The 27,940-nt window shown below is 37.1% G+C and overlaps 1 protein-coding gene across 1 annotated transcript; it reads left to right on the top strand.

Moving 5' to 3' along the window:
- LOC145998551 (sodium channel protein Nach-like) lies at positions 1-24,404 on the top strand. Its single transcript, XM_083134975.1, has 10 exons — positions 1-134; positions 5,278-5,481; positions 6,214-6,406; positions 10,042-10,187; positions 12,191-12,344; positions 16,344-16,623; positions 17,835-17,894; positions 18,837-18,972; positions 21,458-21,567; positions 23,273-24,404. Exons 1-10 carry the CDS (start codon positions 103-105, stop codon positions 23,632-23,634), a joined length of 1,677 nt encoding a protein of 558 aa, XP_082991101.1. The 5' UTR covers positions 1-102; the 3' UTR covers positions 23,635-24,404.
- Positions 24,405-27,940: the final 3,536 nt, after the last annotated feature.

Raw genomic sequence — 27,940 nt, 5'->3', positions numbered from 1 at the left:
GGCACCTTAGCACAACGGGATCGCAAAAAGATATTGAAAAGATCATTAATTAAGCTTCTTAAAGAATTTTTACAACATACTTCTCTCCATGGACTCCAGTACATGAATAATGAGGAGAGACCTACATTTGAAAGGTAAGATTTTTGTTTTGATTGTTAATGTTTAAGATTAAATTTCATAAAGAATTCGTAACTTACAAGATTATTTAATTCCTGTGTCTTATCTTACAGATTAAAGTTCCGTGTGCTAGATAAATTTCGAGAAAACTTTACGTATCTTTCAAGATTTGAAAACGCTTTTCCCGTTTGTAATTTGCGGAAATTATTAACTTTAGTTTGGATAAATCTGGTTCAATTTGGATGCACAAATTCGAGCTGGAGCTGTTTGAATTTTTTCGTGTTAAAAACTTTGCCTATACACACACGTATAAGCAAAGAAGCGAAGTACACAAATACTAACGCAACAAACTTAATTTTTGTAATCTACTCGAAACACTTGACTTCTAAGAACAAACTTAATGACATAACCTACTAATTCGAAACTATAGGAAGAGATTTACGATCACACGGAAAATGAAATTAGTTTGTGGTAGTAATAATGCAAATAAGCAAAACGAAAGAAGAATAAAGTGAAAACAGTACATGCACAGTCAACGGCAAAGATAATGGTAGGCGAATTGTCCACCACTATTTTCATTACATTTTTATTCTACGTCCTGTGTTGTTTTAAGGAATGAAACTATGTTGGTTCGAAGCAGGCATTGCTCTCTGCTAATTGACGTCATTATTTCAATTCATTGACATCACATTGTATAATACAGACAGAATGAAAATGGTGGTGAAAAACTCGTCTACTGTTTCTTTCGCCGTTGGGCGTACGTAGTATGTAAAAGAGGTGCCTACGTGGTTGGGTACGCATTTTGCTTCAGTCCCTCCCATTGTCTTGCAAAACGAGCTGTATTCGAGAAATCAGTATGAATGAAATCGAAAATGCTATCAAAATAATAAAACCAAAGAAGTCCGCTGGACTGGACAAGTGGCCGCGGTCGGTAACGCGTCTGACTACCATGCTCAAGGTCCCGGGTTCGATCCCCGGCCGGTTCAAATCCGGGAACTTTTTTAACGGTGGAAGCGGCCTCGGCGCCCACCCAGCGTCGAATAACATAGGTACCTGGGGGAAACCCTGAGGGGTAAAGGCGGTCAGGGGCGTGATGCTGATCACATCACCCCCACTCACGACAGGATCAAGAAAGTGTGGGGCGTTACCCCCACACCCCCTATACGCCTTCATGGCGTGGTGCTATGCACAGGGGAACACTTTACTTTACCTAGTCCGCTGGACCTGATAAAATCCCACCATACACTTTCAAATGTTGCGCCGATATTTTAAAGGATCCTTTGTCTATCATCTTCAACTCTGTCCTATCCTCTATGCAGTTTCCTGATAGATGGAAAGTGACTGCTGCGGTATGCCCAATTCCAAAGTCGGATGATAACAATGCGATACAAAACTACCGTCCTATTTCTATTTTATCCGCTCCTGCGAAAAACTAGAACAAATACTATATATGCATATTTTTCACCATGTGAAAAATGCAATATCCGAATTTCAACATGGATTCCTACCTAACAGCTCAATTGAAACAAATTGCATTATACAAGTATCGTACAGTATTAGACGAAGGGGAGCAAACAGATGTGATATATACTGATTTTTCAAAAGCTTTCAACACAGTAGACCATGACGTACTACTGAATAAACTAGGTACTTATAATTTTTCACACCCCCTAAGAAAACTCATAGCGTCGTAACTAATGAACAGGCGACAATATGTCACCTACAAAGGCTCCTCATCGGATGAATTTTTGGTAAGCTCGGGCGCTTCCCTCAGGGATCCAATATAGGACCTCTTCTATTTTTGTTATTAATTAATAATTTACCCGAACATCTGATTGATTCTCGTAAACTCTTGTTTGCAGACGATTTAAAGTTCTACTCGTATAATAGAATAACAAGTGAGCAATAACAATAATAGAGCAATTCCATATGGACAGACTTGACCACAGAAGAATGGCCCGAGACCTTATGCTACTTTGGGAACTTTTTAACGGTAAACTCCGATCTCCTCTGTGACTTTCACAATTCAAAATACGTATTCCGAACATTAAAACACGACCCAAGCATGGAACCTTCTATGTAAGCAAAGCACGAACAAATATCTTGAAAACATCACCTATTTGGAGAATGAGTGCGTTCTACAATGCTATAGAGAAAGAAAATAAAGTGAAAACAGTACATGTACAGTCAACGGCAAAGATAATGGTAGGCGAATTGTCCACCACTATTTTCATTGCTTTTTTATTCTACATCCTGTGTTGTTTTAAGGAATGAAACTATGTTGGTTCGAGGCAGGCATTGTTCTCTGCTTATTGACGTCATTATTTCAATTCATTGACATCACATTGTATAATACAGACAGAATGAAAATGGTGGTGAAAAACTCGTCTACTGTTTCTTTCGCCGTTGGGCGTACGTAGTATGTAAAAGAGGTGCCTGCATAATAGAGATCATCAACCTACAATCGAAGTGATTTTTATGAGGTAGGTATAGACAATTTAAACTACTTCGTTATAGTATAATAATTGTATTTTTACCCTCACTTCGAAAGTAGTAAATATTCAAAGAAGAGATTCATAATCTTGTTCTAAATTAATTGTCGATCGTTGAATTGATAAAATGTTAAATTTCCTCTTGTACGTACTTGTGGTATTTAGAATAGGTTCAGATAATCTTTTTCCCTTCTTCTTCTTCTTCTTGGATACAAAATTAAAATTGAACTAAAGCAAATAGTTAAGTTAAATAAAACCACAATGACTGACGAGTGGAAGAGTAACCGTGTATTCATTATGTCCCAAATTTTCACTGTTTAGAACTTCACCTGCTGATTTTCCTTTTTTATTTCCATCCACATCTTATTTGTTGCACCAATTTTCATGCATAGCTCATTAACTAAATTCTATTAATTGCAAAGATTTTATGTTTTTAAAACAAATATTATACATGAATCAACGAGTTAAAGTGAGAACAGGAGACGAAATGACAGAAGGCTGTGAAATTGGAAGAGAAGTACGACAAGGATGCTGCCTATCGCCTACTTTGTTTAATATCTATTTAGAAGATATAGTTAAAACTTGTTTCCAGGGCACAGGAGGTGTCAAATTGGGAGGAAGAAGAATAAACTGCATAAGATTTGCTGATGACATGGCATTATTCGCTGAGGATGAAATAACCATAAATAGTATGTTAGAAGAGTTAAACAGCAGATGTGAGCAGTATGGAATGAAGATTAATGTAAAGAAGACAAAGGCAATGGTTATAGGACGGAAACCAAGGAATATTAATGTGAGAGCAAACAGTGAAAGAATCCAGCAAGTGGATAGCTTCAAGTACCTCGGATGCACTATAAGCAGTGACATGAGCTGCAACCAAGAAGTGAAAATGAGAATCGCAATAGCAAAAGAAGCTTTCAATAGAAGAAAAAATGTTTTTTGTGGACCCATGGACATAGGTCTAAGGAAGAGATTAGTGAAATGTTTTGTGTGGAGTGTAGCACTATATGGTGCAGAAACCTGGACGTTGAGAAGAAATGAAGAGAAACGACTCGAAGCTTTTGAAATGTGGACATGGCGAAAAATGGAGCGTGTAAAATGGACAGACAAGGTAAGAAACGAAGCCGTACTGAAAAGAGTTGGTGAAAAAAGATCTATACTGGAGACCATCAAGAAGAGGAAAAGAAACTGGTTAGGACACTGTCTAAGAAGAAACTGCCTGCTAAGAGATGCCTTGGAGGGAATGGTTGAAGGAAGAAAAGTCCGTGGAAGAAAGAGATATCAGCTTATGGATGATATTAAATTAACTGGGTCGTATGCTATTACGAAGCGTAAGGCAGAGAACAGGGAAAGCTGGAGATTGCAGTGAAAAACCTGCCAATTAGGCAGAAAACAATGAATGAATGAATGAATTATACAATAGAGAGAACATAACATTTAGTGTAAGTGTACAAATGTATTCATAATATATTTGTGAAAGAGCAAAATTGAGAGGTCTTAAATCATCGTTGAAGGACGTTATATTTAACTCACACAATTTTGACTGTCCTACACATTTTGCTATGTTACCGGAGCAGGCATCATATTGAATATGTAACTCAGTTTCTTGAATTATGGCAAGAAAGTTTATAAGATTTTACTCTTCCGGCTGTACAATTTCCCACAACGTGTGGACAATACTATGGATATTCAAATCACAAATCGTGTTAAATAAAGCAATGCTATAATGCTGCCGTCGCAGGAACCGGTGTTGAACTACAGCGCAGAACGGTTATTTTGACAAAATCCTGTTTCCCTGCTAGCTGCTTCGGGGAGGAGGAATTGTAATGTTGCCGCTTCTTACCCAAGCGGTAGGCCTAATTGGTTGTTTGACCGCGAGTTCCTTCGTAGAAACGCGGCGACAGAGGGCCACTGCCACAAAGGCGGTCTCCGCGCCGGATCCTAAGCCGTCCGGCTTTAGGAGTTACAAATGCCACATTCATCTCCCCGATGGCTTAGTGGCTTGTAATCAATGGTTCCGGGTTCGATACCCGGTGGAGTCATATGATGGTTCGGGTCCCATAAATTGGACGTAATAAATATTACAAACAGCTAGATTCACAGGTTTTAAATTGCAAATTTACGTGCACTTGATCAGGATATTCTTTTTTATTATTATTATTCTAATCATGAAATGATACAGAAATTATTTCTTCAATCTCTTGTCTCCTTCAAATAGATATAGTGCTTCAAAACATAAGATCTTTGACGTCATGGGCCTTTGTAGCATCGTGGGCTCTGACTGGATCCATCTCCGTTTTGGGAGATTACAATTAGTTTGTAAAAGTGTAGTGTACTCTCTCGCATATTATGTCTGATTCCTTATTTTGGATTAGGTTATACACAGACCCAATTGTAAACAAAAATTCAAGAGCCTTCTCAGAATCATGACAATATAAATAAACAAATAATTTAAATATATCTTACAATACAGGCTAAGGAAAGAAATAAAGCAGGTGGAACACCAAGAGTCAGGGGATGCACCCCATTCAGGGTGAGGAGAACATTGGATGAGGGCAACTCGATTATTTTACTCCTAGGGTCTGTGCATAACACAGACAACGTACCCCCTCCAAAAAAAAAACAACTTCTGTCATGAGCAGCTAAATTGTTACTAACTTTTTTGCAGGGCAATATGGTTGGTGGTCTGCGCCATAATGATGGTGACTGCTATTATGATAGTAAGCATTATTTACAACACATTTAGCAACACCCCCACTGTGACACAAGTGGAGAACCCTCACTACTCACTCTGGAAGATTCCTTTTCCTGCCGTCACCATCTGCAATACCAACAAAATCCAGAAAGATAAAGTGGAGCAGGTCATGATGGAGTAAGTACTCGTACCTGAAAATTGAATATCAAGCGAGTAACAAATTCGATATATGTAATTTTAGTTAATCTTCAAGTTTGTAATCGGAAACGTGTACGGGTGTTAAGTTAAAACAACAGAGATTATGCCTTTATTTAACAATCTCTGAGGTCCCGTAGCTAAGACTACATCAAATCATACAGCCTTTTTAATGCATACACTTAACAGCTTGATGCTATTAATTAATGTTTTTAAAATATTTACAAGACTCGTAAACATACAAGAAGGACAATGGTGTTTTTCATATATTGTTTGTAGGTTGATTGAGGATCTGTGCATGAAAATTTTAAGAGTTTAATTAAGTATAAACTTAAAAATAGGCTGAATGAAACAATTTCAAATAACAAAACTAAAGTAAAGTCCTTCGAAAATTATATTTAGAAGTGATTTATTAAAAAACAGATATCTAATACCAACTGAACAATTTCATTCAATTGAAAATAGGTTTCGAACACTAACGTAGATGGCTAACACTAGCCTAGAAGTAAATACCAAATATCCCTCATATATGGGACTCCTAGGTTTACCAAAAATTTGTTTGTGCAACTTTTGAGCTGGTGTTTGCTTGCACTCTGGTTAACACATTAAATAGTCTCATACCGTGACTGGTGACAAAAAAAATCACTGATTCAGATTGCTTTATAGTTCTTATCAGCTCATTGTTGCATTACAATGCTTCTTGTACCTTTGCAGATTGTACCCAAACATTGACGAGCACACGAAATTGGAATTCATGAGGACAATGACAATTCTGTCGATGATGAAGTATCCTTTCTACTTTAGGATTCCTTTCTACCTGAACAACAGCACCAAATCCAGAATCACAAACGAATCCACGCCTTTGATGGACATCACGCACATCAATATCACTCAGCTCATGTTGAGGGTAAGTTAGCTTTTGTATCATTCCCTCATGTCAGTGGATGATATTCAACTTGAGGTCATCATGCAGTGTGCTCTGGTTAGAAATCGGGCAAACAGATTCGCATGTGTTGAGGAAAGCGTATGAGAAGCCTTCTTACAGCGAAAAATTTGCAATAATTTATACTTCCTATAGTCATGATATTCATACCTTGGATCCCATGCACATACCCGGTACGTTTTCAATGCAGGATCTGACCTGCTTGCCCGAAATATGGTGATTTCGCGCAATGAACTGTGGGAGAAGTTGTTCGCTGAATACGAGTATCATCCGTTGTGGCCAAAAAAGACATTGAAATATTTTTATAATAGAAAACCTTTAACCTCAAATATGACCTCCAATATGACCGTCTTAATGAAAACTATATTAGTCACTTTTGACAAAATCTAATACTCAGAACAACTCCGATTCAAAACTGAGGAAAACTAGCGTAAATACATCAAATTAAGCCATTATTCACTAAACTATTTTTAACAGTATTATAACAGCTGTAACTATTCTTACTGTTCAAATGACCCAAAAAAAACATAGTCCGAAGACGAGGTGTGCTGGACATAACGAATGAAATCTAACTAAATCTTGTTCTTCGAATTCGGCGAAATATGTTTTATCTGTTGAGGGAGTTGTTGGACTGTCTTATCGACTCCCCTTTTTGGATAGTGACTGTTTACACGCATCTTACTAGTTTCAGTAAAGCGAGATAGAATGAATTATTTTGTGGACACTGACGTCGAGATCGTGAAAAAAGGAGATTTTTGTTATGAATTCTTAAAATAGACTATATGTGTAGTGTATGTGTTATATCGTGTTTCTAGCATATTTTGCATCATTCAGCAGATTCTAATGGGGTTCAGCAGATTCAAGGGTTCTAGTTGATTTGAGAAAATAGTGATGTAATTTTTGCTGTAGTTTGTAACACTGGTTACTGATTTGCCATTTTTCTACTTTAAAACAGTTTCTCAACGGGGTAGGGATTTTCTTACGGCAGTCAGCAGTTCCCTGTCGAATCTTACCTGTTACGTATTGTAATTCAAAATTGAAGCATCTATGTGATTAATCTATGGCGGCGTGCATTCAATTTGAATCTTTTGGAAGAAAATTGAATGAGTTTTAGAAACCAAAGTAAAACATTTGTGATTTGTTTTGGCCTCAGAAAAATATTACTGAAAGGTGTGTTAATTTCAAGTTTATCTATTTTACGTAAAATTTTTAAATTGTAAAATTACATTATGTAATTCAGTTAATCCATAGAAACGTGTAAGTATTGGCCAGGTTGCCTAGGTATTTTGTAAACAACCTTTCACTATAATAAGAGCCAAAATTGTTAGTTTATTCTTGGTTTTCCAGCCTACTTTTTCCGGTTGCCTTAAGGCAGGTGTCTCAGGTCAACCGATAGAGAAGAACGTAGCCCTACCTTCGGGTCTACGCTGGTATACAAGCCAGTGGCCGGTTTTTCATAAACCTGTTGCCTTCGGGAGTGGTTTCTGCGATACCAAAAGAACCGTGGTTAGGTTCTGAAAGGGTTATCGTTACGTATCAGTTAAATTATTCCAGAATCGCCAGTGAATAAGTATTTTTGTAATTGTGTCAATTAGGAAAATAAACGAACTTATTGGAAAAATACTCCATAATGTTTTCATTATGGTATATATCCGACACCAGTGACCAGTCAGGGCCTGGTCATCCGTTACCCTGTAAACCAAGCTGAGAAGTCCGATTAGCTGTGACCAGTCGCAGGCTCTAGGGAACTAGGAAGGTGCGTGTCAAAGTTCAGCGTTTTAGTACGTTCTCAGTTATCGTGATGGAAAAATTTGGAACTTGCCACTTCAAACTCCAGCTCCTCCTAAATTAAAAATTTCACTTGTGGTCAAGGGGACGCTCTTAAAATTTCTGAGTTTTTCGTTATTTCATCACTAATTACAAAATCCTCCAAATAAAAACCCACAATATCTCTATAACATTTCAACATCTTTCCGACTTTCACAGCTGCAACGCCAGATCGCTTGAAAAAGACGGAATTATACAGTATAGGGCTAGGATGGATGTGGGAAGAGGGAATAGAGGGGAGGATTGATACGCAGATGCTAGGGGCCATACGTGCCAGGCTGGAAGATATTACCAAACAGAAAATTCTGGCAGAATGCGACGCAAAAATATCGTTAACATCGGCGAAAATAGTGGATACGGATCGAGAATGGGGAAGGAGGAACTACGTAGATTTGTGTGGGGCAAAAGAAAGGTCAGGATTGGCCTGGTTCAGACTGGGGGGATGGGCACAAGTTAGACTTAAACGGGAGGACGGGAGCGTAGAATGCCCGTTATGCGGCGAAGACGAGACGAAATTTCACATTCTCCTCCAGTGTAAAGAAACAGGGGAGGCAAGACAAAAATATATCAGGGAAATAAATGAAGACAATATTGAGAATATAATGACAAGCGTTATTAGGAGGGAGAGACCGAGAGGGGGGGAGGCGCAAATAAGGAATCTGGGAACTTTCCTACACTACGCCTGGGTAGTGAGATCAAAGAAGCTCACTGGGGATAGCGAACATGTGTGAAAGGGGGGAGGGGTACTAAATAAATAAATTAATAAATAAATTTGAGAAAATTTAGGAACCACTCAGGTAACAGGGCAAGTATAGGGAAAGATTTCAAATGACATAGTGTTTGTGAACTCCCAAGCAGTGGTGAAGGTGGAAGCAGACTAAAAAGGAGGAAGGGTGTAGTAGGGAAAGCACACGAAAATTTTGCACTTGTATGGTATGTATAGCTGTAACGGCTCATACTGGAAATAAATTCTATTCTATTCTATTCTATTCTATTCTCTGCTGTCCATTCCTCTCCACAACTCCAACTCTTATGCAAATTCTTTGACTGTTACCTCAGCAGGCATTTGGAATAATTTGCCACCTGAAATTCATGTTTCTTCCTCAATTGTGACATTCAAAAAACTGTTAAAATTCCATCTATTAAATAATGAAAATTTAAACATTTGGCTTCCCAAACTAAGTAGCTTATCTGTGGTAGCAGGTACAGAGTGATAGAAGAAAGTATGCACAAAAAATGATTATAATGAATATAATTATATGTAATATTTAAGATGAATCGTTAATGTATACCGTTTTGGACTCTGTTTAAGCGTAATCTCGTATATTTGTTTGTACGTGTGTGTGGGGGGGGGGTGTATGCATGTGTAAGGGTGAGAATGTGTGTTTCTGAGTGTGTGCCCGTGTATTAGATTCCTATTGTTATATGTAATTCGTTCTTTGTATTTTTTATCCCTTTAAAATTTTTATATTGTAATTTCCACATTCAAAAATTGGGTAAACATGGTCAAGTGGAATAAAAGGCTCCAAAGTGTTAACTTCGCCATGTAAAAAAAGACGAAATAAATAAATAAATGAAATTGGCAAAACATGGGGTGGTCACCAACCTGACCATAGATGGGTTTTGAAGATTTTCGGTGTCTTTGGAGTATGTGGATAAATCACCCCTGCCTTGAGGGTCGCAGCAACGCTAAGAAAATACTGGATGCGAGGGCTATACAACAAGTATTATTTAAAGAATTGTTCTGAAAGATGCATGTTACTAACTTGCAGGTGATGCCGACCTTGGACGAAATCTTCAAGTTCTGCTTTTGGAAAGGGAGGAGATACGACTGCAATGACTTGCTGCATGTCCAAAGGACGGAAGAGGGATTCTGTTACTCATTCAACTCGAGGACTGCCGAGTACTTGAGGGTTGGGTATGTATATTGCTTCAGTCCCTCCCATTGTCTTGCAAAACAGGCTGTATTCGAGAAATCAGTATGAATGAAATCGAAAATGCTATCAAAATATTAAAACCAAAGAAGTCCGCTGGACCTGATAAAATCTCACCATACATTTTCAAATGTTGCGCCGATATTTTAAAGGGTCCTTTGTCTATCATCTTCAACTCTGTCCTATCCTCTATGCAGTTTCCTGATAGATGGAAAGTGACTACTGCTGTATGCCCAACTCCAAAGTCGGGTGTTAACAATACGATACAAAACTACCGTCCTATTTCTATTTTATCCACTCCTGCGAAAAACTAGAACAAATACTATATATGTATATTTTTAACCATGTGAAAAATACAATATCCGAATTTCAACATGGATTCCTACCTAACAGCTCAATTGAAACAAATCTTGGGGAAAAATTGCATTATACAAGTATCGTACAGTATTAGACGAAGGTGAGCAAACAGATGTAATATATACTGATTTTTCAAAAGCTTTCAACACGGTAGACCATGACGTACTACTGAGTAAACTAGGTACTTATAATTTTTCACACCCCCTAAGATAACTCATAGCGTCGTAACTAATGAACAGGCGACAATATGTCACCTACAAAGGCTCCTCATCGGATGAATTTTTGGTAAGCTCGGGCGCGTCCCTCAGGGATCCAATATAGGGCCTCTTCTATTTTTGTTATTAATTAATAATTTACCCGAACATCTGATTGATTCTCGTAAACTCTTGTTTGCAGACTATTTAAAGTTCTACTCGTATAATAGAATAACAAGTGCCGACGATTGTGCATCCTTACATAGGTTGAGTGCGTGGTGTTCATATAATAAACTTTCCCTAAATGTTAAAAAAATGCTTCTCTGTTACAAACACTAAGAAAAAAGGCTATAGATTTTATTTCAGTATAAAGTAAATAATGTTAACCTTAAAAAGTGGAAAAGGCAAGAGATCTAGGAATACTTATTGATTCTAAATTAACGTTCGCTTATCATTTGGACAAAGTAATAAGCGAAGCCTACAAGCTTGTTGGATTTATTATTCGTACGGGCAGGGGTTTCAGAAATATTCAAACACTAAAAATATTGTACTATTCTTTATTGCGTACAAAACTGGAATTTGGCTCTATCATACGGAACACACAAATTCAAAAACATACAGCAAATTTAGAACGTATACAGTCAAAATTATTGCGATACATGAAATTCAAACTGGAAGGTGAATACCACAGGTTCGAATCATATTCTAACCTAATAGAGCAATTCCATATGGACAGACTTGACCACAAAAGAATGGCCCGGGACCTTATGCTACTTCGGGAACTTTTTAACGGTAAACTCCGATCTCCTCTGTGACTTTCACAATTCAAAATACGTATTCCGAACATTAAAACACGACCCAAGCATGGAACCTTCTATGTAAGCAAAGCACGAACAAATATCTTGAAAACGTCACCTATTTGGAGAATGAGTGCGTTCTACAATGCTATAGAGAAAGAGAATAAAACCATCGATTTGTTCACAATGTCATATTCGCAATTCAAGGAAACAGTTATGTATACATTGGCAAGAAAAACAGATGGAAATGTTATGTTATGAAAATCTACAGTATTGTTGTTCCATATGTATTGTATAAGAAATTGTATTACTATAACATGAACTCTGTAAATTGGTGTAAACCTGTAGAGTTCAATAATAATAATAAATAAATAAATTTGTAAAAGGGGGTTAAATAAACAGCGAGTGTAGCCAAGAATTCTGATCATGTGGTTCGGTGAGTGGTCGCCTTTGTGAGTGGCATAATCCATTTCATCTAATCATCATTTGTCCGTACCGTCGTGTGCACACGCACAGAGAAAAGCACAGTTTGGCAAGGTTTGTTTCAATCCACTTACGATTGTTATGTGAGTAAAAACTTCGTTGTACTTGCGTAAACATTCGATGGCGTTTTACTAAACGTTAAGTTTTCGTTTGCAGGAAACAACATACGATGTTCAACGACACTGAAAGCAAGTTTAACTTTCCTGTTTGGAAAAACAACGCAGCTGGAAGAACAACGGGGTTCGAAGCAATGTTGAAGTCTACAGCTCACGATTATCTTGGACCTGACATCAGGAACAAGGGCTTTAATGTGAGTATCAAGATTTATTTTTCTTCGTTTAAGCACATAATAGTTTAACACTCCATTAAATTGGATGGTTATCCTATTTACTGTGTTACTTGAATATTTTTCTTACCTGCTTCAACTTCATTACCACTTGTTGTTTAATCCTTGTAATTAGCATTTTGTTCTCACAGCAACGAATTCTTCGTAAATGTTAAATTTTTACTAGCGCAAGTATAAAATGACCATCATATTTGGAATACATCTATCCATCGCCAGACAACATTAACAATGCAACTGAAATTTTTAAGTTGCCTAATTGTTTCACATCACGTGTGCCATTATACATTCTGTATTTTGTTGCCTTAGAATAGTTTGGTAAAGTTTAAATTCGTTATATCTTTAAATTAATTAGGCCATCAGTTGCTTGGTTATTCTACTCAGGGGTTTATGTAGAATTTTCCATCTGAGGAGTATAAAGGTATATTTTGCTCATTTGGGGGGTAGAGGTATGTGCACTGGCGTGCGCAGGGGGAGCCCCTCCAATTTTCTTTAGAAAATTAAAATTTTGAAATGTGAACAGTAAAGAATTCTCGGAAGAAACAAAAGTGGCAAATACAAACCCACCTTAAAATGACCTCAATTACCATTTTTGTATTTGAACAACTTATAAAACGAAAGTTGCAAATGCTAACTACGAGATACAGTGGACTCTTTTTTAATTTGAACTCCAATAAAAATGGATAGGTTTTCTCGGGCAATCAACCAGGTGATTTCCGGATAGGCTTCCGAGCTTTTGAGAAACGTCGCTCTCATCCGCAAGCCTATCCGGAAATCACCTGGTTGATTGCCCGAGAAAACCTCGTCATTATTCGCCGCCAGGAAAGTTTCAAGAATTATTTCCAAGAAAAATGTTCGATTTATCCAGAATTTGAATTAAATAAACATCATGTCATTAAAGATTCTTTCAACAAAGGGAATAAACATATGTTCGAATTATCCAGAATTTGAATTAAATAAACATCATGTCATTAAAGATTCTTTCAACAAAGGGAATAAACATATGTTCGAATTACTTAATTCGAATTATTCAAGTTCGAATTAAAGAGTCCACTGTATTCATAGTGTATAACGTCCACCATTTAGAACACCGCTATGTAATATCCACTACAATTGCAGCCCCCTAAAAAAAACTAAAAAAAAACCTGCGTGCCCTAGTGGGTATGTACGTACCCTACTGACTTCTAATTATACGTTAACCCTGTATATAACTATTTATCATTTTTATTTAGTTATTTCTAATAATTTCGGTTACAATTGTGCCTATTCTATACTTTAAACGCTAGGATGTTAAATTGTAAATTCATTGGGAATCTCTACGCCATCTGCTGAGCTGGTGTTTATAAAATGTCCATTCAATTCATTGATTGGTTGTTTTTTTTATATTTTGGGCACATCAGAACATATGTTATTTTTTGCCCGTCACGCAATACGGGGATAAGCCCCTTAACTAAATCAAAAGTGAGGACAGGCCCTCCACAAAAATATAAATGAATAAATAAATAAAAAAGTTTAATAAATAAAAGGTGTCTGTTCAAACTTCGTAATTCAATTTTCAAAACTAATTGAAGGGCTCGGGTGTAAAACATGGTGACATTTCGGTCACTTTGGAGTTACAAAATGCATCGTATAGTCCATCGTAAATGGAGTCGAATCGTACTCGAAGGTGTTTCGTTTCGTCAACAGATGGCAGAGCTAGATGTGTTGAAAAATATGGTATCTACCAGTTGTTTCATGTAAGTATGGTAAGTAGCAAAGATGTCGGCGAAACAGCTGTTACTGAATTGCAACGTGTCTCAGAAAGTTCGCGAGTATTGAGGCAACAGCAAAGATGAGAACGAGTTAGAAAGTGTACATGATTCCCATAATGCCCCGGAATATGTACGTCACGGACACTGCAGGCTTGTAATGAATACATTCACTTTCAATGGAATCGTTACAAGCCGGCAGTTTCCGTGAGGTACCACCGACTAAGAATGAGGAGAATGAAGAGGTTGCCAATCAAAAATACGACTAAAACTGTGCATGGGCACGTACATTCTATTTCATGTAAAACGTGGTATCTACTGTAGATACCATTGTTTACATGCAGCAGTGCTCATAATGGCAGTTTCGAATGAAATTTTACTCTCGTACCTGAATGTGAACTGCGATCTAGTGGAGAAGCACATACTTTTCTTCTACTAGATATAAATAACTGTAGTCACATAGAAATTCGTTTTATTTTTAATTGGGTATGCGCATTTAAGACTGGTTTAAGATAACATGCCTTACAAGCAACGTCAAAAATGTATTACACTTAAGTAATATGTAATTTGATGTGATTCATATCAAATATTTGGAACAGTTTAGTTTTTTTATAAAATATTTCTTTCATAAATCTGTAATGCGCATTTTAAAAGTTATAATATTTTTATAGTGGACCTAATGACGTATTTGTAATTTTATTAACTTTCGTATTTATGATACGTGTCATTTTGATGAAAGCAAATTATTTTCTTGTTGATATTGCCAATATGTCTTCTTCTTGGTTCGAAATTATAACTATTTTAATCCATAAGAGCTAAATATCAGTGAAAACTGGGGATGGGATTTACGTAAAAAATATTTTTTCGATTTTTCGTTTTTTATATAAAAAATCGTTTTTCGAAAATAAATTAGTTTTCGGAATAAATTTCCTTTTCTCGAAAAAAATCGTTTTTAATTTTTCGAAAAAAATCATCTTCCGTTTCTCTATAAAAAACAGTTTTTCGTTTTCCGAAGAAAAAAATTCGCATTTCGAAAAAATCTTTTTTCGTTCTTCACTTATTTGTTTTTCGAAATGTTTTTCGTACTTGCACTTTTAATATTGAAGTAATGATTTTTAGGTTTTCCATTTTTGGAAAAAAATAGTCCATCCCTATTTTATGTATAAATTGCTTATTGAAACACAGAAATCTAATATTGCCATTGTATGCAATCTGGATAGTCTACGCAACACAGCTTTGTATCAAGAGAGGCTTGTGAATCGCATTTTGTGTGTGTGAAAGTAGGTATGTGAAGCTGAAAAACCGCTCATATATAAACATTTTTTTACGAATATTGATCTCCATATAGATATAAGGAAGTTATTTTTAAACACAAGCATTCAGAACTTATTTTTTAAAATACTAACGTAATAAAACGATGAAATCAATAGATGGTGTTCATTTCAGTCAGAGACATAGGAAAGCGAAAACTTGTTACAAGTAACTCAGGTTATTGTTTATTGAATAAAATTATTATTATTAAAGGCTTTCATTTTTGTGTTACAAATTGTTATGGTTGCCATAAAAAGTCTAATGTCAAAATTATATTATTGAACTGACATCACAACTTAGCTTGAATAAAGCGGTATCTGATCACTCATTTTGATAATAGTATCGTTGCATGTAAAGCATGGTAACTACAACAATTCCTTGAACAACCATCAAAGAAATCGCATGTAACACCACCGAAAAAATAATTCGGATTAAATATCATGTTTGTATGATAGTAAACATACAAGTGAATTGTAAATAATTTAGGAATTTATTTTAATTTGTAAATCAGATTTTTTTTTTGAACATCAACTTTCAATATCTCGAAACCTGCATTTTGTCACTTACCATGTTTTACACGCGAGCCCTTCAATTAATTAATTTTTTACTTAACAAGAAGTAAACCTATACTGTTTTTGGGGAATAAAATCTCCTTATCTATTAAAAGCTGAGGCAGCAAAGGGGCACTAAGAACACACTAGGGCAAACACAGAACAACACGACTCCACAGAGGATTGTCCTGGCCTTTAATCTAGGCGCAAGAGCTTAGAAGCCAGAAGCAGTTACCGAGGATCGTTGATTCAATTTGCGGAGACACCGTGTCAACCATTGTACAGAGTCATCTACCTCGTTGACTACTTTTTTTTAAAATTACATTTACAGAGTTCTGAACCCTACATACTTCCAGGTGGTCATTCATCATCCGGAAGAAATACCCGACGTTTCCAAGGCTGTGTTCATCCCAGAGGGAAAACGGCAGGTGACTGCACTGGCGGTGTCCCCTGCCTACACGTACGCCACGACTGAAGTGAAAAGGTTGTCAGTGGAAGGAAGGCGATGCATGTTCTCGGACGAGAAGATACTGTCTATCTACCCTGTGTATAATGAGAACAATTGCCTGGTGGAGTGCAGGATGGACAATCTTCTGGAGAAATGCAACTGCACTCCGTACTATCTGCCACGCATGAGTAAGTTTCTGATACAATTAACAGGCAAACCTAGCAATGTGACTAGAGAGCTTAGAAGTTTTAGAGCTACTAGTAGATGCTCATTATTATACTATGTACCTTTTTTTATTCCTTCTGTAGTAAAACAGGTATTAATTTTTAAAATTAATGTTGTTTCGAGCCTGACAACGTATCTTTGTATTGTCTGTAAATGTCTATTTCGAGACTTAGTGCCTCATTTTGCATAACCTTGACTATGCATTCTTTTCGTGTGTTATTTTCCTTACCCCTACGAATTATGTATTGTACCTAGGTATAATATCGGCAGTTACTACTCTGCAGGAATGTCATATTGGACTTCCCTGTGAACATTCTATAAAGTAAAAAGAATATGTTCACTGCTTTTAACTATTTTTATTATCAGAACATTTCAACAGACCCTATAACAATACAGAAAATTGAGCAAAAACAAAAAAAAACTAGTGATCAATTTTAATTTTAATTCAAATCAATAAGTGACAAAACATATCAAAGTTCATGGGGCTGATTGAAAAGTTAACTGAAGTTTTCTCCCTAATACATTTTCAATGGGTTATTCACAAGGGGTCCTTAGCATATAATATTCGAGAATGTAACAATACCCACCCAACCGTTCTCTCAAGTCCGACGTCTGTGGTCTTTCTTAATTAAAATGAGTAAATATATATTAATAAGTTAAGTGATTTAAGTGTTCTGCTTAGAGGGTTAAAAGGTATTAAAGGGATGTTTATTTAGAATTAGGAAAACTACATTTTCCTCAGACTAAGGGCCCCAAAATTAACATTTCTCCAGGCCCCCCCCCCCAAATTTATCTCGGTGGTCGTGCGTATATTGACAAATATTTCTAACATGTAAAACCATTTACTCTACATCATCCTACAGTTGTTGACCATGGCCATCAACGACGATTCTTTCACTGGTTCTATAACCAAGACATTTCATTCATTACGAAATCTCAAGCAGGTCGTTCCAGCCCTCACAAACAACTCTCAACACGTTGAACGGGATCAATAATGGTTTCAGTATGAATAGGACAACGATGCTTTTTGTCTAACAATAATTGCAACGATGGGTCTACTATACTATTAGTTTAGATCACTTTTATTTACTTGCATCATTAACTGATTTTCATCTTAGCATGTGTGTGTGTGAAATGTGAACATTCTAAAATATTGTTGATGTTCCTTTTCCAGAAAATGCTGTGGAATGTACAACAGTAATACCGCATCTACAATGCTTGTCAGACCACAACGGTAAGTAAATCACGGAATTAAGGTACGGAAACGGGGAGTGGTGGGGGAGTATGTCGCTCAAAGTTTTAGAAACACGTGACTTTCGATGTAACCGCGATTAGGAAATAACCGAAATACACATCCACCAAAAGATGAAAGACACCTGCCACATATTAGTTCGCTTCATTGTTCATCATTTGCATTGAATTTGTATCTACTTAATCTAAAATGCATAAAAATATAATCTATGAAAATAGGAACTGACAATGTACGTACTTGAATGAAATATACATCATATGTGTTCAAATCAAATATTCACTTACATATTTTTTCATACAATTCAGTAACATTTTTTGCTTCGTAAATATCGAAGTTGCTTCATATATTGAGAATAATTAGAATGATGTTTTCTTTAATAGTGTTATTATTGTTTACATGCCAACATAGATCGTACAGATTAGATACTTCGAAGTTGAAAACAACAATTTAAAGACAACAGGTTACATTTCAACTATCATGGTAATGAACATATTCTTCAATGCTTACTAAAGAGTATTAGATTTCATTTTGATGATAATTTGTGTTGTCATCACTCTATTACTTAAGCAAGACATCTGTGATATCACCAGGTTTGTTGGAATAAAAGGTCGAATTTATGTATGTTCAAGGAACACATTATTTGACCACCTGGAGGACCTTGCTTTTCACAGTTCTATGCAATACTTTACCTTAACTTACGTGGAACTGTTCTTCAAGGGCTTTAATTGGTTATTTTGTGCAGTCATTTTGTGCAAATTTGTGAGGTACTCCAAACTACATGGGACGAAAATTCCCGAAGACAGAAACATGTACAAGGTGTTGTCCGCCTTGGTTTAAATCACTAAATATATCGTCACTTTTGCATTTTTTAATCTGCAAATGTAGAACTGTAAGTCCAATAAACTCTCGGTGTTTGTTTTGCAGTGCAGTTAAGAAACCATCGCCCCCCTCCAGGCACTTACGGTTTTACTGCTGAGGACATTGTGGATGGAATGAATTGTACCTGCCTTCCGACATGCTCTGACGTCATCTATCAAGTTGAACAGCAGTTTACTCAATCGTAAGTACTTTGTAAAAATGATGAAATAAGAATTGTCGCGACAACAAGTTGGGATAGAGCTATCGACAGAATATTTCTGCAAGCGATGTCTGATTTTATTCTTTCTCAGGGGCCTCCCCGATGGCACAGCGGTAGCGTCATTGCCTTGTAATCAAGGGGTCCCGGGTTCGATACCCGGTGGAGGCACATAGTGGTTCGGATCCCACTTTAAACTGTAGGTCCAGTCCCAATTAGCCTTACTGTGCATAAAGTGGACTTAAAACACCAAATCAACCAAATCAACCAATCTTTCTCAGGGGCGTGGAAACTTAAGCCTCGTTCTTCGATGCACCAGGCGACAAAAATGTGACGCTAACAACGCCACATGTAACCTGCCTAACCTACTCACGGAAGGTAATAATAGTAGAAGTACTTTCTCTCATAAGGAAAGTGAACACGTTAGCAGGTTAGGCAGGAACGAGGCCCTAAACAAGACATACCGTAAAATCAAGTTTTCAGATAGGGCTCGTAGAACTTAACTGTCGATAGCCCAAATGTAAGTAGTGGGTTTCCTAGTGCTGTCTTTGGGATACTTGTGTGTACAATGTTTGTAGGGGCAAGCAGAAAGGGGGCCAGAATTTGGGGAAGGGGGAAGGAGCAGTAAGAGAAGAAGACTGGCTAACTACAGAAACTTCCGTCTTCTCTTCCATTGAGGTGCTGCCGTGCCGTTGCTCTATAACAATACTGAAAGCAAGTTATGAAGATTTTCTTCACGTACCTTCACCTTTAAGCAGAAATTTGTACTTCTGTTAGTTGTCTACCTCCCTAGATCAATTACAAAGATGAGGATGAATGATTGGATGATGAAATTGATGATGAAATGAACATATTGAAACCTCACTTAGTATTCGAGGCTTCGAAACGCTCTGCGCTAACCATTTCACAACATAGACTGGCTTTATTAAGTAACAAGAATATAGCAGAACTGTGACTCGTACACAAATAATCTTATGGTTCATTAGCAAACATTTTTGCTGCGAGACATAATCCAATGATATCGTATAAATTAATAACCTGGACGATCTTAAAGGCAAGATATTGAAGAACTAAATGGATTCAAAAGCCATGAACAAGGTAAGGAGGTGCACAAACAACAATATGACCATAGCGGAAACTTTCTTCAACGTGTTATACGAGGTGCATTCAAATTCTAAGGTCTCCTATTTTTTCTTCATTACTAGAAGCAGTTATAGATGTGAGATTTGTTTGAGAAGAGCATCCATTCTTGAAGGTTGATGAGGTCAGATGACAGCACGAAACGGCCCATAGGAATCTAGTGGCGCTATCTAACGATGGACATGTTTTTGATACTGGAAATGACATCACTTACATCGAAAGAACAGCATGTTGTTATCCATTTTCTTCACCTGCGTGTAGTAACACCCATCGATATTCTTCTTAAATTGATTGAGACATGCTGTGGTGGTATCATGGACCTGAGCAATGTGCGTTCGTGGGTCTGATAGTTCAAGGAATGTCGAACGTCGTATAAAAACAAACCAAAGGAGCCTCGCCCACGAACCCGATGCCAGTTACTCCATTGCTGAGAAAAGGGATATTTTGGGACAGCGAAGGCGTTATGCTCACGCTTTGCTATCCTAAGGGTACCACAATGGTGGGTACAAACTATGAAACTGATTTGAGGACCAAGTTGCTTCCAGCATTGCGATAGAAACGCCGGAAATGGCTGAAGCTGTGTTCTTTTATCAGGACAACACACCTCCTCATTGGGTGGCCATTGTTCAGCCGCTCTTCGTGGAAAACAAATTTGAAGTAATCACATGCTCCCTCCATACTTCCCTGACCTTGCACCTAGGGATTTTTGGCTTTTCCCAATGTTGAAGGACTTTCTCCGGGGCCGCACATTTTCCTCTCGTGCTTCTATTGCATCGGCAATTTTCCAGTGGGGCAAGCAGACCCCTAAAAAAGCGTTCGCGGCGGCCATGCAATCATGGCGTCGACGTTGCGAAAAGTGTGTACGTCTAGAGGGAGACTATGTTGGGAAGTGAATGAAGTTTCATCTCTGTTGTGTAACTTGTTTATGAAAGAAAAAATAGGAGACCTTAGAACTTGAATGCAACTCGTATATTAAATTTAAGCTAATGTACAACATTCCATCTAACTATATCTTTATCCCATCTCATTGCAGACCAGTCACATATTTAGCAGATACATATTTATAAACTGAGTAACTGTAACTCTAACTCAGTTACTTTTTTGAGGCAAGTAACTGCAACTGTATCTCAGTTACATTTTAAAAGTAACTTTCCAAGAACTGCTATTATTCTTCGGAAAGTGAATGACTTCCATTCGACGTCATGTAAACAATGGGAAATCCTGGACGGACGCACCTGTACAAATTTCACCTTCAAGCTACTCTTGCAATTTAATGCGCTCTTGAATCGTAAAGATAACAGCAATAACAATTTCAACTCCTTCCTTCCAGAGACAATCCTTATGATATGGAAGCTTATGGCTATGTGGATGTCTTCTTCAAGAGTCTTGGAGCTGTCAGCTATAGGAGAGACGTGAGATTTGGTGTACTGGATCTCATGGGTATGTAGACCCAAAAACATTTGTAATCCTACTTTTGTAGTTGGTTACGACTGCTGAGGTTATGGGAAACACTTTTGGTAAGGAATATTGTTCCTAGATTGCCCGATCAAATGAAAAACATGAAGTCAGCACAAAACTATTTGTCATTAACCTATATTCACTTAATTTTCACACGTTCATATTATACCTAATAACAAATGCATATTGCCTACAGAATTTATATTCACAGTAATTTAATATATAACATCGCAATAATCATAAAGATCTTGTCTTTTTACAGAAATATTCTATAAGGGGAACATCATTGTTCACACTGAGTAAAATACAAAGTTATCCACAAGATGTGTATTGATGAAGTAGGCTATTAAAATTGAAGGAAGTTGTAGAATTTCATTGCGGGACATGATGTTTATTTCATCTCATGTTTATCATTATGCACATAATGCTTTTAAATTAGAACACAATAGGTTATTGAAGAAGTAACTGAACATTCTCTACTGTGGCTGGAAAGTAAATGCGTGGCCTTTACACTTTCAACTGCACTGTTTTCGACAACGTATACACAATAATACGGACGCACAAATCACAATCAACATTTTTCGTGTTCAAGCAATATTAATAGTTACAAGTGTGGCATCCATGTAATTGACGTTATCGATCAACTAGGCTCACGAATTCTCCAATGTCGTACTTCGCGCTGGTTGAACACAAGTAATTTTTGCACTAACATGTAATTGATTTTTGTATTACAAATTTACGTATAAATTATCATTTTAAATTTGCGATGATAATTATTATTCTAAATCTGATAAATAAACTTCTTCAAATTACTAGCTTAAGCCCGCATCATACGGAACTGGTTTCCAGTAGGTATGTCCTAGTTGGCGCTGGACTGTCTACCAATTTGCTAGTTTTCGCCTCACATGAAACTTATCAGCGTACTTGTCGATAGACTTTTGTTCCCATACGAGGGAAGTTGTAATGGCGGTGACGTGAAATGTAAACAATGCATCACTTCACATTTTTAAAAGCCGATAACTATTCAACCGAGAGGAATAACGTTTCGTATAAAACGTTATTAGGTACAAAACAATGGCGCTGCTTAAATACATACTTTACAACGTTTACTGTACACGTATGGAAGAATATTTTATTTGTTTCAAATGTAAACACCGTGCACTCAACATAGATGGTGTGACTCAGCGCACCTTTCATGCTGTATACGTTATACATTGCTGCAGTAACACTCGGAAACCACAGACAAAAGCGCTCCTTTGCACACTCAGAGATTATCTTCACATGGCGAAACTTTGCTCTGATTGGCTGTTCCACAGAATCCAGTCGAGGAAAGCAAGTAGCAATTAGAACATGTCCTATTCCTCCAAACCAGTCAAGCAGTCAGCCAGGCGGCCATGATTGCTACCTAGAAAGTTAGTTCAGCGCCAACTAGGGCATTCCTACTAGAAATCCAGTTCCGTGTGATAGGGGCTTTATTCAAATATATTTCCCCAAAACATAAGATCAATCCTTGGACATCACAAGCCTTCTTAGCATCGCAGATTGAGACGGTTAGGCCTTATTCAATAAATCTTGAGTTGCAATCAACAGTTTCATTCACATTGCACGTTAGACAAAACAGACAAATGGAAAGTTGTTAGGCCAGAAAACGATGATGAAGATCTTCTTATATTCCTTCTCATTTCAGTATCCTTTGGCGGTCTGGCTGGCCTCTTCCTTGGATTTAGCCTTCTGAGTGCTGTGGAGGTTATCTACTATTTCATGAGAATGGTCTCACTGGTCATAATTGTGGCTCTCGGCGGGGAACCAGATAGGAAGAAGAAAATACCTGTTTTGTCCGCTCATGACTCGCAAATGGAAATATGGAGGTCTGGCAAAAAGCCACACAGGCATGCGTGGAATGTTCATCACCCGGACAACCATGACAAAATGGAATTATGGAAGTCTGACAAAAAGCCACACAGGCATGCATGGAATGTTGTTCGCCCGGACAACCACCAGCAAGAACAATATTTTCGTGAGCAAGAATATTTTCGTTACCTACCATAACACGCTGCTTCCTAGATCGTGAAATGTAGGTTACAGCCAACGGCAAACACAATAGTAGGCAAATTGTCCATTGAAGGGCTAGTAGGAAAAACGTAAAACATCCTTATCTTAGTCTTTCCAATGGAGTTTCTAACAAACCACACACTAATTCATAAACAGAATTCATATTTCTCTTCAAACTACACGTAAGAAGACGACACAGGTAACAATAGAGAATACGCACTCAGTTCAACTCCTCGAAGGCAAGTGCAGTAGATTGCTGCGCCTGCCCCTAGCTCTGCAGTCGTGTGATGGCAAACCTCACAGCCCAAGCAGTGACGTCATGATTGTCATGTCAACCAAGGTAACACAGCTACCTTTGTGTTCATGATATTACTTCACTTCCCGAGCTGTGCACTTCCACGTGCATCGGCGCTGCAGAAGTTATTGTCGAGTGTGCGCGCCGCGCAACAGACTTCAATGCACAAATATTTATTTTTTAATACTAATATACGTGACAAAAATAATTTAATAAAAACATCTTGTACATTAATATGTGGTGAAGTGCCACGGCACCTACTTCACTTGAATAGCCCCCACTGCACTATTTTCATTCTATTTTATTCTACATCCTATGTTGTTTTAAGAAATTGAATTCTCTTGATGCGAATCAGATATTGGCCTCTACTTAATTCATGATCATACATTTTGATAAACAGGCTGCTTGAAAATGGCGCTGGATTTGCCGTTAGATGTACGTACGTACACATTGCAAGATCCCCAATGCAAGAAAGCAAACTGGATTCAATAAAATTTAAAAACCTTTTCACTAATGTATGTACTTCTAAACGTGTAACTACTTATGTAAGATGTGAATACCTGAATATAAACACGTTATTTTCCTCATAAAATATAATACACTTTGATTTCTGTCTCTACTCTTTTGCTTAGAATATACATAATTTATGGCTTAATCTTGTAAACGCACAAATACGTGTTTCATTTATGTGTATTTTCTATGTATTTTTGACATCGGGCATTAGATATATGAAGGCTAAATGCAGGACCTGATATTGCAATGATGTGGTGTCTTGCATTCATTGAAGAGGTGGAGAATTGCTTCCCAGGATTGGTCCTTTATGTTATTACATAAATAATTGTAAACTAAATGTACTCTCCACGGCTGAACGTAAACCTTTTGTACATTCATCTTCATGCATAGCAAGTTGAAATTATTCTTTAATTTGAAGCAAATTAATGCATTTTATATGTTATTTGAATACGGTATATTTAGACTATGAAGTAATGAGTTTGGTAGCAAAATATCAATTTCTCTAGTTATTTTACACATTCCTTCTTGATGAAATTACAACGTTCATTACTATTATTTATTTAATTGCTACTATTGAAATTATACAGTACTAATACATCTTCGTTACGGAGTACAGTGGGATGCATAAGTCTTCCCGAGCAAACTGTCCACCAACATGTTTATTCCCTTTAATTTACGTGCCGAGAGCTTCCAGATCAGAAAAACACGGCCAAACAAGTTGCTGACAACCTCTGCACAAATATACGTAAAAATCCATCCTTATAAACACGTGAGATGCAAAGACATAAATGAAAATAGTCGTGGACAATTTGCCGAGCAATGCTTATACATCCCACTGTACAAAAGTTCAGTACCAAGCATAGATATGTGAGTAGATATATTCGATCGATTTTACTACTACGAAGGCACCAGTGTCTAGCTCTAGTCAGTTTTTGATGTAATTGTATAAAACATTGGGATGGATATACGACGCAATTGGGATAGCAATCATTTAAAAAAAATAAAAATGTATTGCGTAGAATGTATTAATTTAGTCGCAATTTATTTGTTCGCTGAATAAAACTGGTGTTGGGAAATTGCTTTGTAATACTTATGCATCCCACTCTGCAGTGATACAGGAATAATACTAGGCGAATTGTCCATCACCAAGTTCATTCACTCCATACATTAGCCTCACCTTGCATAAAACAGACTGAATGAAAGTGGTGATCGACAATTTGCTTTTTTTTTTTTTATTACTTTTGCCGTTACAACAATTTGATATCAATAATCCTCGTTATCAATTATTTCCTCCTCATTTTCATTAATTCAATCAATTCTAATGTTTCTCTGAATAGATGTTTGAAGTTTCGTGTTTGTAATTTCCATTTTTTCTAAGATAAAAGGAAAACAATTGAGCGAAAAAGGGGGGGGGGATTTTGTTGAGCTGTCAGGTTGTGGCAACACTGGGCACAGTAAGCCTTTTGTGGCATGACGCATGACCAAAAGTGAATCTTTTGCGCGAAGCTGACAACTTCTTGTGTTGAGTGCAATGAGAATCGACGCGAATTAGGTAAGTCCTGCTTTTATTTCATAGTAATTGTAATTGTGACAAGTTTTGAAAGTGTATACTAATCGTCAGTGGTCAGAAGTAGCGTGCTACTTGTAGCGTCGCTACTGTAGCTAGCTACAAAATTTGTAGCTGTAGCTGTAGCGACGCTACATTTTGAAAACTGTAGTTGTAGCGGTAGCGAAGCTACAAAATTCCTGTAGTTGTAGCGAAATTTCGCTACAGCTACATTTTTTCTTGGCATTTTGAGGTGAATTTTGAATGTGGCAACAGCGTCAGAAAAAATCGACAATAACCCTTAATTTTGCAGGAGGTTCATAAAGACAGTCTATTACATGGAGATACAGATTATCTAGACTGTAGATTATATATATCTGCGTAATTTATTTAATTAGTATCTGAAGAATTCAGATTTCCAGATAGCTAACTGACATATATGAATATATTCCTGCTAACAGCTACGTTTTTCTAGATGCATCGCTATTTTGGGGAAAAACATGCCTCGTTTGCTGCCCCACTGGAAAAAAGTGCCTGGTTTGCGTCACTCCCGGAACAAATCCTGTGGATATTCATGGTGTAAGAGACACCAAAATGTCATTAATTGCTGTGTTTTGCAGTGCAAAAACGAGCGATGGAATTTCCACTGCACTGACAAGGGAATAGTGCCACCAATAAATGGCTCAGTACGTTAACAACATTGATCATCGTCAGTATATAGGATCTCACCAGCAAGAAATTATTGTTACAAGAATGATACAGTTTCTGGAATTACAATTATTTTCGCGATAGTATTTGTTCACAAATTTAAAATTACAATACGTTTAGAACACTCAGGTTTACATTACAGTTTCCTCAATAATTTTATCATATTGCAAAAAGTATGTACGAGTTATTAACTTTCCTGCAATTTTCTTTAGTTAATATACATAGTTTTCAAATTTATGTATTTCTCCTACTTTTGCGTCACTTTTCTGTAACTTTTGAAAAATCATGACATCATCATCCCTCGCTGTTTCCTGCCTCTGGCTGGGTCGGCATAGAAGTCAAGCCTTTCCATTATTTCCTGGTCTTTCACAACTCCTCTCTTTTCAAGGTGTTCCAATCTTATCTCCTAACACTCTCCACTATCTGCTCTTTCCACCGACATCTTGGTCTCCCCCTTGGCCTTATTCCCACTCCTTGTGTATTGTAAGCTCTTACTGATAGTCTTCTTTCTGCATCCATCCTCTTCATGTGTCCGAACCATATCATCTGTGCCTGATCTATTCTGTCCTGAAGCTTCACTACACCCATTGTCTGTCGGATCTCCTCATTTCTTATTCTATCCCTTCTAGTCTTCCTCAAAATACTCCTTAAAAATTTAATCTCCACTGGCTGCATCTTTTCTGTCTCTCTATGTCATTGTCCAAGTCTCTGCTCCATACGTAATTATTGGCACATAGTATGTGTTACATATTACCTTCTTGCATTTCATAGATACATCCCTATTCCATATTAATCTTCGAACACTTTGATATAGTCCACCACCATTCATTTGTCCTCTTCTGTTTACCTCCTCATCTATTCTTCCACTTCTTTCAATCATGACAATGAGGATGAATGGTTTATTTAATTATTCTCTTATCTATAGTCGCTTTTTGCCACTTTCGGATAATTTGTGAGAACGAGGAAGAATGATGAGCAGTGTGGGGAATGGAGGAGCAGGAGCATCTGATCCTCCCAACTTGGCGTCTTTCCTAGTTTTTGTTTTGAGTCCATTTTATGCATAGATAAGCTGATAGAGACTGGATCCTTCCTAACCACTATGTGCCTCTGCTGGGTATCGAACCTGGGTCCCCTTTTGTAGTCAAAGGGCTCCAGGTACTTTTCATTCAAAATGCTGACTTCATATCAGTCTATAAAAAATGAAATATTTATTCGCAAGAAAAATATGTTGATCTGAACAT

Source organism: Lepisma saccharinum, chromosome 14 (genome assembly GCF_977018435.1).
Source record: "Lepisma saccharinum chromosome 14, izLepSacc3.1, whole genome shotgun sequence".
NCBI classification, from domain to species: Eukaryota; Metazoa; Arthropoda; class Insecta; order Zygentoma; family Lepismatidae; genus Lepisma; species Lepisma saccharinum.
The sequence above is the reverse complement of the archived record's forward strand: the minus strand, read 5'-3'. Positions and strand labels throughout refer to the sequence as shown.

What these genes read in the sequence shown, in the direction of transcription:
- LOC145998551 (XM_083134975.1), top strand. Translation starts at nt 103, where the DNA reads ATGAATAATGAGGAGAGACCTACATTTGAAAG. An exon ending in GTGGAGCAGGTCATGATGGA is followed by an intron (nt 5,482 to 6,213) that starts GTAAGTACTCGT and finishes GTACCTTTGCAG; the next exon opens with ATTGTACCCAAACATTGACG. An exon ending in GAACAGCAGTTTACTCAATC is followed by an intron (nt 18,973 to 21,457) that starts GTAAGTACTTTG and finishes CCTTCCTTCCAG; the next exon opens with AGACAATCCTTATGATATGG.